Consider the following 14,726-nt stretch of genomic DNA (forward strand, 5'->3'; position numbering starts at 1 on the left):
GTAAGCCTGAGAGGTCGGGGGCGGCCCAGCCACAGCGGAGGCCCCGTCGAGGGATGCTCCTGGCCGGGGAAGCGGCGGGGGACGGGACCGACGCTGCTCTCTCGGCCTGCCCTTTCGGGATCTGGTTGGGGGGGGGCGCTGATATTTCACACTGCTGGTGGGGAGAAGATCTCCGCAGGCTGCTGGGGTGTTTTAGTATCTTGCGGGGGCTCGAGGGCGCGGAGTCCAGGGTCTTTTCCTTCTGCTCTTTGTAAAGCACCTCGAATACTGACACACACACCCCGAATACCGTGAGAGGCCCCGTGAAGAAGTTTTCTCTTTGGGCTTCTTCCTCGATGTGGCGAGGACTGCCATGGCACTTTTGGTCTCCCCATTGGAGTGGGAAGCATTGAAAGGGGGCCGCCAAGACCATCCAGCTTTTCTCAACCTTGGGTCCCCAGATGTTTTTGGCCTACAACTCCCATCATCCCTGACCACTGGTCCTGTGAGCTAGGGATCATGGGAGTTGTAGGCTAAAAACATCTGGGGACCCAAGGGTTGAGAACCCAACCTCACGCCTTAGGAATGGGTTTCTTGAATGGAGAGCAGTGCTGCTCCACAAAATCAGGACCTGAGCCTGGCCGGACTTGGTGGCCAGCATCCATATGATAACTACACGTCTTGCACCCTGGTGGGTGGGTGGCACCAAAAGCATCCTGGCCAGGGCTTTGTTACCCTTGTTTTCCAGCCCACCCAGTACCAACCCTCATTGATCTAGTGAGGGGCTTTGGCCAGGGGCTCCTGAGCATGTGCCCGGGGAAACTGTGTCTTCGGACAGCTGATGTCTGTGTGGATGGGGTCTTTTGGAGCTGACCCTGGAGCAGTCCTGGGCTGAGCCTGAGAAGGGGGCTCCCTGTCCCTTAGGCACTGCCATTCATTGCCAGAGCAAGAGTAGCTGTCAGCCTCCCACATTTCAGGGGGTCCTACAGTGACTGCCCCACCATCTCTTGCTCCATAGGGCCTGGGCAGTGAAGGAGGTCCTTCCTCCCCTGGGAGGTCACTGCAACCACTTTAATGGTCAGTCAAGGCCTCTGCTGCTACCCCACATCCACAGCAGTCCCCACTCTCCCTGGGCTGTGTTTTTGTTGCTCCCCAGACCAGCAGGGAGCAGGAGGAAGAGAAGGAGGGACCTGAGCACCCTCCCTCTCTCAGGTTTCTCTGAAGGTGGCGGGACCTGCCCCAACAAGCTTTTCTGGCAACTGCATTTTGCTTCAGTGGAGCTGATGAAATAGAGGCTGGGTAGCTACTGGGGACCTCCAGAGATCCGGGGAGGATTGGGGCCTTCTCCTGTGCATGTGCCAGCCAGGTGGCAGCTGCAGTGGGTCACCCGAATGGTCCCAACAGACTCACCTGAAATACTTCAGCCTCCCTGAAATACGTTCTTTTGTGAAAACCATCAATTATCGTATGGGGAGATGGTTTATGGAGGGGATTAGTAGCAAAGAACTGCTTAGCAAAATTGGGTATAAGACAAAACACCCTTCTAGTGGGCAGACTTTGGGGTGGCTGCTATTTCCTCCGGCCTTGGTTGGGTGTGTGCGTGCAAGAGGCAACAAAGTGCTGTCTCAGCTTGCAGCTTGCTTCTTCCAACACAGGGCCAGGTGTGCAGGTTGAGTGGGTTTGAGGAAGAGGCACCTGTCCCTCCGACAGCTGCCACATCAAGTGACAACTTGCCCATAGGAAGCGCTCCTCACTGGGCACAGCCCTATGTGACCTCAAAAACAATCCCTTCTGATAAGGGTGCTTCACAGGGCTTTGTTTAGGAATAAGCCACTGGGAAATGAGATGGGCTCACCTCTACCTGGAAACACCTCTTGGTGACCAGGTAGGGGTTGGAGTTTGGAAGACTCTGCTCCCTCTTGCTGTTACTCCCCTCACTGAAGCCAGTTGGCTGCCCCAGCAGTAAGGAAGACCTGTCATGTCCTGGAGGACCCAAGCTTGAAGCATCTGCAGTCAGTTCAGACAAGCTGTTGCATTTCCTTCCTTCCCCACAGCTTGCAAGGGAAAGAGGGGGCAGTTGTTTTCTAGTGAAGCTTCAGTTTGAGGTTCAGAGCAGGTGCATAGTTAAACTGTGGAACTCGCTTCCACAGGAGGCAGTGATGGCCACCAACTTTTCCAGTTTTTAATGGAGGTGGCTTGTCAATGGCTACTAGCCATGATGGCTGTGCTCTGCAACCACAGTTGGAGACAGCAATGATTCTGAATGCCAGTTGCTGGAAACTGCAGGGGGTGCTCTTGTGCTCAAATTCTGTTGGTTCCCAAATCCCACAGGCACCTGGTTGGTCACTGTGAGAAGAGGATACTGGACTAGATGGGCCATTGGCCAGATTTTACATTCTTATGGAGGCTTTAAGAGATCATTAGACAAATTCATGGAGGAGGAGGATTCATGGTGCCAGTGGCTCTCAGCCACAATGCCTATGCTTTCCCTCCGCTGTTGGCAACAGAATGTTGCTAAATGCTAGTTTGGGGAGAGTTGCTACTGTTGCGCTCAGGTCCCATTGGGGTGTCTGGTTGGCCACTGGGGGAACTGGGTGCTGAGCTAGATGGACCCCCTTTGGCCTGATCCAGCAGCCACATTCTTCTTAGGGCCTTGTATTCAGTGTCCATGGAGATGTTGAACCCCACAGCACCATGTGCTGAATTCCTCTTGCTTGATCATAGGTGTGTGTCCCTAAAAGACTGTGCATCACAGACGGTCCTTTTCATGGACACTGTTGTCTTTTGGTTGTGCCTTTGCTGGTGTAGGAACTTGGCAGCCCAGTCCTTCCCCTCATTTTCACTCATTTCCTAGAGAGCTGCTGCAGCAACAGAGTTGTCTGTGTAATACTTTGGAGTCCAGACCAGGAAATTCCTGGATTGGATAGACTGGTGGGAGTGGCCCTCTGCCAGCCTCTGCCCCTTCTGGGTCACAAGCGAGGGCAAGAGATTGCCCAACCCTGTGACGAGGTATGGAGTCACAGATGTGTGCTCTGCTGGTGCCCACGGATCACCATCCTGCGGAAGCTGGCTCATCCAGACTGGCAGGTAGGTGCCTGTTCCCCAGTGAGAGGCAAGCCTCCTGTTCCCTGCTCAGCTGTTTCCCTCTTGCCTTTCCCATAGCTGGTGAATGTGCGCTGGGGCTTTTCTAAGGGAAATTCAGAACTGCACAAGTGATTGTAGTTTGCAACACACACCTCTGCATTTTCTCTGTGAGTGTGCGCACACACACTGTTGCTTGGAGTCCTATTCCAATGGCATTTGGAGGACAACACAAGAGTAGCAGAGAATCCTCAGAACTGGGAAATCTGGCAGCGCTAATGCAGAGACGTTTTATATTCAGGCTTATTTATTTAGTTCATTAAATTTATATAGTGTAGTGTAGAAAACGTCAAAGTGGTTTACAGAAAGAATGAAACAGCAAGGGCATTAACAAATCAATTAAAACATTCAAAAAATTAGAAAGCAGCAATGAACTAACAAACACATCAGTATTCTAACATGTCTGGGTAGGCTTGTCTGAACAAAAATGTTTTTAGCAGGCGCTGAAAAGAGTACAGGGAAGGCACCTGTCTAATGTCAATAGGCAAGGAGATCCAAAGTTGTAGGTGCTGCCACCCTAAAAGATCAATTTTCTATAAATGCGGAACAGATATTACCGGTATGTGCCGCCTGTAACAGTGCCATTTCATCAGATCAAAGTGGTCAAGAGGTCACATATGGGGTAAGGCAACCTCGCAGGTAGACTGGTTCCAAGTTATTAAGGGCTTTATTCGTATAGTAATAGTAACACCTTGAACCTGGCCTGGTAGCAAATGGACAAACAATGAAGTTCTCTGAGCACATCTGTTATATGCTGGCCCAGTCTCACTGTCAGTATTATGCTGCAGTATTCAACTTCACACAAGAGATGTCATGAACTCAAACAAAACTACAGTGGTACCTCGGGTTACAGAGGCTTCAGGTAACAGATTTCGGTAACCCAGAAATAGTACCTCGGGTTAAGAACTTTACTTCAGGATGAGAACAGAAATCGTGCGGTGGTGGCGCAGCAGCAGCAGGAGGCCCCATTAGCTAAAGTGGTACCTCAGGTTAAGAACAGTTTCAGGTTAAGAACGGACCTCTGGAATGAATTAAGTTCTTAACCTGAGGTACCACTGTATGTTTGGAATAAGAGATTTTTAAAAAGTGGAGGGATGCAGAAACATCAGTACAACTGAGCTCAGCTCTCCCACTTCCCAGTACACAGACTGTATTGGAACCAGGAAGTCAGCTCTTAGAGAAATAGTAATCTTTGGTATCACAGATCCCATTCATCACCCAGAGACGAAAGTGTTAGTAACCTCCCAGGCACGTGGTCAGCTTGGTTAGCTAGTTTCTTCCTGCTTCTGGGAGGCCACAGGGCTGGAGAAGTGGGGCAACTGAGAGAGGCTGGAAGAAAGCTCTTCTCTCTTGCCTTGAGAGACACAATCGCCTTCTAGGGCAGTTGCAGGAGCTCCCAGTGTTTACAGAGGTGGCCTGCGTGAGCTGCTCTCTTGATTGGAGGACGTTGTTGTCGCTCTGTGTTGGAGTGGGGAGGGTCGGGCATGGTTTACTCTTGTTATATGTCAGGAGACAGAGATCATGTGGGAAGAGGGTGATTGCAAGAGCTTAGAACATCCTTCCCTGGGGCCTCCTTGAAGTCAGGATGTGGCTGGCTCCTCATTTCAGTGACAAATCTAGGCAGCAGATTTCTGTAAGTTGAACAGTGTTGTTCCTGAATGTTTATCGTCTTGTAGTATTTGGAGGAATCTTGGGGCGCTTCCAGATGAGGGTGTCATGTTGCAAATGAGCCATTCCGATCCAGTTTCTTGGTACATTCTCTTCCATACTCTGTTTGGGTATTTGTTGCTGCACATTCTGGTTTGATGGAATATATTTGTGCTATTCTGGACATGCACACAGGTTTTTCTGTACCTGAGCACATGCAGGGGTTTGTTGTTTTTTTTAAAAATAATCACCAGAAGCACACAAGCAAATGTCAGCAGCTGTTAATTATCACATTTCACAACAGGCCAAATGGAGGGCAGTGCTTTTGTCGGGGAGCAATATCCATTTCCATTTGAGTTTTTTAAAAATAATACTGAGGTCTTGCACAAGAGTGATTTCAGGTGACAAGGAGAAGTGGAGTTGAGTGTCATCAGCATATCAGTAGCACCTCACTGCAAATCCCCTGTTGATGGTATCAAGCAGCTTTGTAAAGATAATAAAAAGCTGGAGGGGAGTAGGGGTAGGAGGGAATATTGTGGGACCCTCAAAGCACAAATGCAACTGACTGGAAAACTACCACGTTATCTTCTGAAACTGCCTCCGCAGATAGGAGCAGAACCTCCACGTCTCATGAGTCCCCTATTCCCAATTGCAGGTTTGGTCCAGCAATACACTGTGGTCACTGATATCAAAAGATATCAAGAGTTTTAGGGGGGTCAAGAGAGCCACAGAGGTCATTTATCAGGGCAACCAGGGTGTTTTCAGTACCAAAACTGAGCTTACACCCAGCTTGAAATGGATCTAGATCCTCAGTGTCCTCCCAAGATCCCTGCAGCTGAGTTTTTCCAAGTTCCTGCCCCAAGGGAGTATCTGGACAGTAAATGGCCATATTTCTTGGGTCCAAAGTGGACTACCCACTCTCTGAAAGAGGTGTTGCTCATCTCTCAGACCATCTAGCTCAAGGATCAGCAAACGTTTTCAGCCATGGGCCAGTCAGACCTTTTTGGGGGGGTGGACTATATTTTGGGAGGGAAATGAATTCCTATGCCCCACAAATAACCCAGAGATGCATTTTAAATAAGAGATGCATTCTACTCATGTAAAAACATGCTGATTCCCCGCCATTTAGGCCGGATTTAGATGGCTCCGAGCCTTAGTTTGCCTACCCATGATCTAGCCAATGCCACTCATCCCCTGGCTAGCGGTCAATAGCCAAGACGGGTAAGGATCAAGGGTGTGGTCAACCACACCTTTGCCAGATTCTTTATTCATATCCTCAGGCTGCTTCAGTTGAAACTGATCCCATAAAGAGACTTGACATCTTCATAGGAGCTGCATCCAAGTTGGTCAGGTTCACAGTGAATACAAGCCACTTTAAGACACAAATGTTTCACGTCACTTTCCTCCAATAATGTCCCTGCTAAGACTGCTCTGTTTTCAGTCTTCCCTAGCTTGGAGCTGTCCAGAGCTTTTGGACTACAGCTCACATCAAGCCCAGCCAGCACAGCTGTAAAATAAAAACACCTGGAAGGCACTAGGATATTATTATTATTATTATTATTATTATTATTATTATTATTATTATTATTTTGCTCTAATCCTGGCACCACCACCCTCATAAAAACACTTGACAGCTCATGACTCTATACTGGAAGGGATCCCTTCAACTTTGAAACACTGGGGAACCTCTTGAGGACTAGAGTAGTGTGGAGACTGCAGTGACTGTGTTTGCAGAGGGGAAGAGAGATGGGTGGCCTGATCAGGCTCTAGGGTTCTAGAAGAGCCCAGACTGCTCACTAGATGCCCTCACTTTTTACAGCAGTAACATAATACAACTTCTGCATGATACTTGAATATCAGAACTGCACAAGTATTTGGAGGGGGGAGTGCACATCTCTCCTTTCCATAGAACATCACACTTTGTGTCCAATCCCCATTGGAAGGTAGGTTGGAGGGAGTTTCCTGGTCCTCCCTGAACAGGTTCTTCATGTTGTTGTTGTTGTTGTTGTTGTTGTTGTTGTTGTTGTTGTTGTTATTCCCACCCCTCTGACTGGGTTCCCCCAGCCACTTTGGCTGGCTTCCAACATATATAAAAACATAATAAAACATTACACATTAAAATATGATGGACTCTGCCTTTCTCTGCCTCATGGTGGTCCCCACGGACCACCTGAATGGGTAGTCCGAGACACTCCCTCTCTGTCCCTTGTTAAACATTTTCGCAATGCCTGCAGTGGCCCTCTGAGATGTTGGCTGTTTTCTGTGTAAACACAAGCTGGCTGTGTTATCATTGGGTCTGGGAGGTGTTGATTTGTCCAGCTGCTGCTGTGGCCATTCAAGGGGCAGGAAGTCATGGGGCGGCCCAGCTCCAGCAAGCAATTTCTGGTAATTCTCCTTCACCTCTTCATGCCTGACCTTCCCGCCAGCTACACTGTGCTTGGGCCTCTCAGCCGTTCTGTTGCACTGCCCCTCAAACTTGCCTTTATCCTGCTCTATGAACACTTGCAGAAAAGCAGGGATTTCAACAGTTTTTCTCAGGGATCAGGCACTACAATTCCCATCATCCATGAGCCATGCTAGCTGCTGGGATTTGAAGTTCAGCACCTGGAGGGCTTCAGTTGTTCCCCATCTCTGCTGGACAAAATTGCATTGCTTACTTTAATAAATGTTTCTAAATGGTTGACACAAAAACTATACAAATACCACAACTCAGAAAAAGGTCCCAAAACTAGAGAAAACTAAAACTGAGTAATCTGCAAAACAGAGAACTTTGAGTCAGAGTTCAAGACAGCTTGAGTAAACATAAAGTTTTAAAAGAGTTGTTTAAAGGTCATTCCTGTCTCCTCACAAATTACCCAGGGGGAGGGCATTCCAAGGGTTGTGATGGCTTAACAGACCTGCTTCCATGTTGTCACCATCAGCTGGTCATGAGATGACCAGGAAAACATCCTCATAGATATGGGGTTTGGGGGTATTGGTAAATTTCCTTCCCCCATACTTTCAGGCTTGAGAATTTTAAATGCCCTAGATCAGGACTGGCTAATCTATGGGCCTCCAGATGTTGGACTACAACTCCCATCCTCCCTGACCCTTGGCCACCCTGACTGCAGCTGATAGAGGACCACAGATACACTCCACACCTGCTCTAGGTCTTTGGCCTGGGTCTTCCTGATACCCCAAGCTGAAGTGGCCTCCTCATACTTTGCCCTGGCCATTTTTGCTAGCATCCTGTTTCCTGCAGTAGCCAAAGAGATGCCTTCATCCCACAAGCAGGACATGAAAGCAACAACTTCTCTCCTGGTGCAGGGCAGGGAGTGGGAGTGTTGCTCCCCAGCAACTGGTATTTAGGCACAGTTGCATATAGCCATTATGACGGATGACTACTAACTAACGATAAGACTTCTCCTCCTCTTCCTCTGTGAATTTGTCCCTCTTTTCCATAGCACTGATTTGGGATTTTCAGAATATTCTGAATTGAGGTTTTATTTTAGGGATGGGGGGAACCCTGCCCTGATTGTGCTCTTCTTTAGGATGTTGATTTGACTTACATTTAGTAAACAAAACTTGTACTTTAATTTTACATTTGTGGATAGACGGACAGACACTTCAAATGTGTTTTCAATAGCCAAAAGTAGTTAAGCTGAAACATTTGATTGTGGTGGGGAGATCAGTAAAGTGCACTGTGTGGTTTATATTCAAATGAAATGAGAGCAATTCTTGGAAACTGATTTTATGGGAATACTTACTTGTAAATGTCTCAAGAGATGTCAGCTCAACAGTTTGAACTTCCCTTTTATGTTAAATTTGGATTTGAAGGGAATTTTAGCCTGCTTGAAGAACTGAGCGGAATAATATCTGCCCTTCCTATGGAGAGTCGCCTGAAAAAGTTAGTTGCAACTTTGACTTTAAGCTGCGGCCTGCCACTGTGCTGCCGCACTCAGCCAATTCATTCGCTTGCTGGTTAACTTTATGAAGCGAGGCATTTCTAAAGGTAAACTTTGCGTGGAGAAATCTCTGCCCCACTTTATTCAGGTTTGGTGCCATGGAGGAGGGCATTGGCAGGGAAGCCTAACTTTGAATTGTTGGTGGAAATTGTCAGAATTGGGACATCTCCACCCTTCCCAGAATGCTGCTGTCTGTCACCCAGAAGGAGTCCATGGTCTCTAGCTAGCCCCTCTGTGATTTCATAGCCCTCCTCTCCCCAGCCCAGCTAAACTTGTTCTCCTGGGATAGAAGAGGCTTTGCTGAATCCCACCCGCTCATCCAGCCTGCCAAAAAGTATTGTGCTGCCCTCAGCAAAACCCAGCCGGCTCTGTTTGTGCTCACAGATCTCTTGCCAGGCGCAGCTTGTTGGCCCAGTCTTTGAATCTTAGGGAGAATCTCATAGGAGAAGCAACTGCTGAGCTGGAGGGAGATTCTGTCTTTGCTTTGCTTGGGTGGGAAGCCTTGCCTTCCTCCCCGCTCCCAAGGGGTCTACCTTTAGCCACTCTTGGTGATGCAGTTCTCTGTGCTGTCTGTAAGCCTGCTTCAAGCTTAGTCAAGGCTTCAGGGCACAGTGGCGAGAGACAAAGTGTGTGTGTGTGTGTGTGTGAGAGAGAGAGAGAGAGAGAGAGAGAGAGAGAGAGAGGCAGAGAAGCGTGGCCTGTGTCTTGCACCTCAGTTCCTGGCTTCCACAGTTGCATAACCTTTGCCAAGCTGGATCCTTTAGAGTACAATTCCCATCTTCTGGCCACGGGGGCTGAGGCTGCTAGGAGTTGTAGTTCTAAACATCTGGAAGGCTATGGGTTGGTGAAGGCTGCCAGAGAGAGAGAGAGGCAGGGAGGACATGACATCTTGCCTGTGAGAACCAGCTGACAAACTAGGCATTCTTTGTGCCTCCTTGGGTAGGAGAGGAGGAGCCCCTGGAAATGCTGGCACCTAGTTGTGGACCAGGGACTCTCTGTGCTGCACAGAAGAGGCTGAGCCAGCTGTTCCTTCTCAGCCCAGCCTGACCTTCCTGCTGATGGAGCCCCAGGACTTCCTGCAAAGTTTGCCTTAGGGGTGCCCAAACCTTTTTCAAAGAGGGCCAGATTTAATAAAGTGAGCACCAAAGCTGTTGACCTTTTTTTAGGATTGAAGTGCCACAGGGGCCGGATTAAACCAACTGGCAGGCCAAATTAGGCCCCCCAAAATGGACTTTGTACATGCCTGCTTTAGGTCCAGGCAGGTGGCAGCTTCCTGCTTCTTGGGGATAAGGAAGAACCGCTTGAAGGACAGAGGGTGATGTGACTGGAAAAAGGGAAGAGAGGAGCTGTGGGCAGCCTGGTTGGTGTCTTCTCCTGCGCCCCCTTGGTAGGATGCTCTACCCAGGAAGGCCCACCTGACTCCGTCATGCTCAGTTTATAGTCCCTAAATTTAGATGCTTTTGTCCCCAGGTTCTGGCTCATAAAATTGTACTGTTTTGAAATTTGATTTCTATTATAGTTTTTATTTATGATTTTGAGTTGTATACATTTCAACAATAGTTTAACAGTCGTTCTAACATTTCAAACCTCAACTTCCTTCCTCCTTTCTGCAATTCCTTAAATTAATTTTCATCATTCCCTGCATATTTTAAGTTATCTTAATTTATTCTTTTATTCATCTACTTTGATAATACATTTTTTGAAACTGCCAGTTATCACAATATTACAACAAACCATTTCCATTCCTTTGTGAAAAGTTTATTATCTTGATTTTTATTATCTTGAAATTAGATTTCTGATCTTTTCATACGTATTGATGGATGGGCACTTTTTGGTATTTGTGTATTTGGCTTGAGTGTTTCTTACACTATGCGTATTTTATGAATTGCATGTTGCTCTGAGGCATCTTTTGTGAAAAGTGATGAATAACTCCATTAATAGATGAATGTTGTAGCTTCCTGGGGTTGGATAGAGCCAGCAGGATCTGCCCCCTGCTCAAATGGCTGCCCAGCCTCTGATTCAGAGAGAGATCCTCACCGTCCCTCCAGGTCTCCATTGACGAACTACACTTTTAATTCCAGAGTTTCTCCCAATGTGTTCCTGCTTCTTGTGCCCATGAGATCTATTAAGGCCCAGTGGTATCCCCACAGACAGAGTACCCTGATACTCTGGCCAGCTGCTTCTTAGCATGGCCAGTTATCCAGGGACAGTCCCTCTTCCAGTCCTCTTCACCTTTTGTCACACATTCAAGGGGTGACTCAGCTGCAAGAGAGCAGGTCACCTGAGGGGATATTGGGAGCTCCTTTGGCCTCCTTCTCTTTCCTCTCATTTGCCTATGATGAGTAATTAGTGGTGGAGACAAGGCAAGACAGACTCTTGCTGTTCCTTTGCCCCTTTTGTATCACACCTGTGCCACCTGTGGGGCTCAAGGCCATTAGTCATCCTTGGGGGACGGGCACCTGGCAAAGCTCTCAGCTGGGAAGTCTTTCGGAAGAGGCATCAGTGTCTGAATGTCCTCCCAGGTGTTCTTTTGATCCCTCACTCTACCTGTGAGATGCTCACCCACACAGCCTCACCAGTGAGACCAATTATCGTTGAATCTTTCTCACACTCACCTGTGTGGGAATGTTTTCCTTGCTCAGTTCATAGGAACACCAGTGCTCAAAGTGTCACCTTTCAGGTTCTCAACCAGATTTAAGCATTTTCTCCTGGCTAGGGCTGGCTGGCAGGTTTTAGATGAGGCTTGTATTGTGAGAGAGCCAGGTGGAATGGGAAGAGTGTCACAAGGCGGATTGATGGAGGTGTGCAGGCACTCAGGTGATTGATGCATGGGGTGTTCGTGTAGCACTGCCTGTTTCAGTAGGCAGCTTCCAAACTTGAATGCAGGGGGGGGGATAAGCAGTGTAATCTGAAGGTGGTCATGTGTTCTCTATTTGAAGATCATCAGAGAGTCAAGTTTAAAGACGGAGAAGCTGGGGGGGGGGGGCATGACACCTGGGCAGCAGAGTGAGGGTGCTCACGTGGCCACAGACTTCCCCGTTATGCTGAGATGTAGTTTTATTTAAATGGCAGCAATTGTTTCTAAATTTGCATCTGTACATTTAAACTAGTGTATGCACATTTTATGCAGATCTGTGTCCTCTTTCTTTGGGGAGATGCATTTACTTTCCGGTCTGTTTTGGTGACCCATAAGTGGACCACCCTTCTGTTATCCTTTAATTCAGTGGTTTCCAAAGTGAGCAGTACCACTCCCTGGGGGGCATTGAGATTACCTAGGGGGACACCAAGAAGCAACGGGATGACAGGGGACCCTTGTCTATCAGACTTTGGAAAGCTGGTATCACTGGATCGAGTTCATCAATTTTGTTGACTTAATTAAACTAGCAGTTTAATTAGATTTTGAATAAGTGTGCAATTGTTGCTGTTCTGAAAGTCACTGTGTTATTACCTTCCTTAGTGGATCATGCAAACAGCTTTTCTTAATACTGCTTTTTATAGGGTAAGGTAGGGGGCACTGGGGATGAGTTTGTGGAACCAAGGGGGCGGCAGCCTGAAAAGGTTTGGAAAGCACTGTTCTAGTTTTTTAAGGAGGAATTTACATTCCTGCATTGTGGTCGCTTCCTTCCAACTCTACAGTTCCATGATTCTATGAATTTCCAAACTCCCATAGCCTCTCAGCTATCAAAGGAGCAGCAGAGACTCCTCCTTTCTCAGCCACAGTCCACAGAGCTGCAGGGAGATGGCTGTTACCTATGGCTGGCTGGGAACAAACTGTGTGGCTCTTTGAGCCACGTGTGGGCTGCTCCGGGTTCCCTTGGCAGGGCCGGAGCACCAGCCGCCCTCACCTACGCCAGGCCTGTGTTGCCACCCAGGAGGAAGAGCAGGGCTGGGAGAACTTTTCAGCCTTTTAGTGAAGCAGGAGCAGGAACGGGCTGGAACTTGTCCAGTGGCAAACAATCAGGCACAGGCTTGCTTGAAACACACAGAACAGGCTGTGCTGCAGAGCTGGAGTCGTGCAACAGGGAAGGTCACCCAAGGTCAGCTGGGTTGGGCTTCGCAATCCAGCACCGAGGCTGTTTCCCAGACTCTGCAGGCAAGCTCCCAGGGAGAGTCCCTGTGATGGGTGCCACACCCAGGTGCTCTGCCCTTCCCTCCCTTCTGCTGAAGCTACACAGACCCTGCCAGCCTCCCCAGCCAGTCCTCTATGCGTCCAAAGCATGGTAGCTCTGGCTTACGCTCCAAAATGAGAGGTCCTGGGGCTGAAAGCTGTGCCCTGGAGGCCTCAGCTGTGTGCCAGTTCAAATGGAGTTGGGCCAAGAATGGCAATGGGTGACTCACAGGGTTCCCCCCACCACCACTCAATAGGGTCCTATCCTGCACTGCAGCTGAATCATCCAGCAGTTTCAGGTACCCTCAGGCAGAGGTGAGTCATTTCCTGTTAGCAAGAGCCCTGACTGGAAGCTACCTGCAGGAGGGTCTTTCCCCCAGAGTCAGGTACCACCTCTTTGCTCCGAAGCGGAAGGGGAAAGGAGCACAGGCAGAGTCATCCCAGGTGTGGAGGTGGAGGGGAATTTCGAGCAGCAGACATCTCTGCCTTGGGGAGTCATTCATCTTCTGTCCCTCACCACCACCACCCCCATATAAAACTCCATCATACATGCAAGAGGGAACCAGAAGCCAGTTGTGGAGATTTTGGCATGTGCCACACAACAGCCTCTGGGAATGTTGCCTTGCCCAAGGCTGTTGTGGAGACAACGACACCATGAGCGCCACCAAGAACCATAGAATGGTAGAGTTGGAAGAGACCCTGAGCACCATCTAGTTCAATCCTCTGCAGTGCAGGAATGTGCATCTGTCCCATATGGGGATCAAACCTGCAACCTTGCCATTACTGTATCAGCACAGAGGTGGACATGAGAGAAAAGTAACTGCAAAACCTGTAGTGGGTAGAAAAGACTGGGAGCAAGTACCAGTAACTGCTTTTGATGATCTGAAAAGGCTGGACTCCTGTCTTCTGCCTTACTGCTCGGGTGGATTATTGAAACTCATTCACCTTTTCTGTCTTTGTGTGTGGCCAGTTCCCTGAGCAAAACACTGCTCTTGGGCATTCTGCAATACTGAATGTTGTTTGCAACACTCAAATGCCTTTTTGGAGTGTTCTGACCTGTTATGTCTACCTTGAGCTTTGTTGAATGAACTTTATTACGGTCACAGACCAGGATAGCCTTGAGCTTTGTTTTGACAAATGAAGTTGCAGTAGAGACATGCTTGATAAGTTGTTGAAATGTGGCAGCGCTTTTGTTCTCTGTGTGGGGGCAGGACTGCTTGGGCCACTGGGGTTCAACCTGCCACTCATAGGCCATCTCTCTTTTCTTATCTCCTTCCCCCCAGGCTCCCCCCTCCGACTCTTGACCCGCTTTGAAGAGCCTGGAATCACCAACTACACCACAATGATGCTGAGCCCAGATGGGGGCATCTTGTATGCAGGTGCCCGTGAGAGGCTCCTTGCCCTCAACACCACCTCCTTCTCTCCTGGGCCACAGCACCAAAAAGTAAGTGCAGGGTGCCCACTGGCCACTTTAGAGCCCCCCCCCCCCAGGTCAGATGTGCTGTGGAAATATACAGGAAGGACATCACTGGCTGATGGACTGGCTGGTGGTTTCCATTGTACCTCTCAGTCTGATGGGACCAGCAAGTCCCTACTCATCCTGGAAGCAGTTTGGGCCTCAGTCAAGGAGCCAGTCCTCAACACTGGCAGCAGAGGCTGCGTCTCCTTCCCCCTCTGAGGGTTCCTAGCCTGGGAGGGTTCCTAACCATTGCCACACACAACTTCACTCCTTGGGCTCAGGCACAGAAACTGGCAACCTGAGGATCTTGGAGCCTGTGGTCTTTCTAAAAGCAAGCTGCTTCAGCCATTGATTGAGGAGGACAGTTTGGAAATGCCAAAGGAGGACTGGGCAGCAGCTGCTGCTGCTGCTTCCCTTGGCCCTGCCCCATGGCAGTTACTCTAGATGC

The 14,726-nt window shown here is 48.9% G+C and overlaps 1 protein-coding gene across 4 annotated transcripts in view; it reads left to right on the plus strand.

Annotated features, from left to right (window-relative positions):
• The window catches only part of SEMA4B (semaphorin 4B), a 38,592-nt gene that overhangs the window by 13,322 nt on the left and 10,544 nt on the right, over positions 1-14,726 (plus strand). For 2 of the 4 annotated variants that reach the window (XM_083411966.1, XM_083411965.1), the window contains exon 4: positions 14,103-14,263. In XM_083411966.1, the coding sequence (XP_083268092.1) occupies positions 14,103-14,263 (161 nt within the window). Of the gene's footprint in view, positions 1-2,975; positions 3,067-4,650; positions 4,754-14,102; positions 14,264-14,726 lie in introns of those variants that run through there. The other 2 variants (XM_083411967.1, XM_083411968.1) reach the window with 2 other exon arrangements.

The sequence above is a fragment of the Podarcis tiliguerta genome (genome assembly GCF_965153285.1).
Source record: "Podarcis tiliguerta genome assembly, chromosome: 14".
Classification (NCBI taxonomy): Eukaryota; Metazoa; Chordata; class Lepidosauria; order Squamata; family Lacertidae; genus Podarcis; species Podarcis tiliguerta.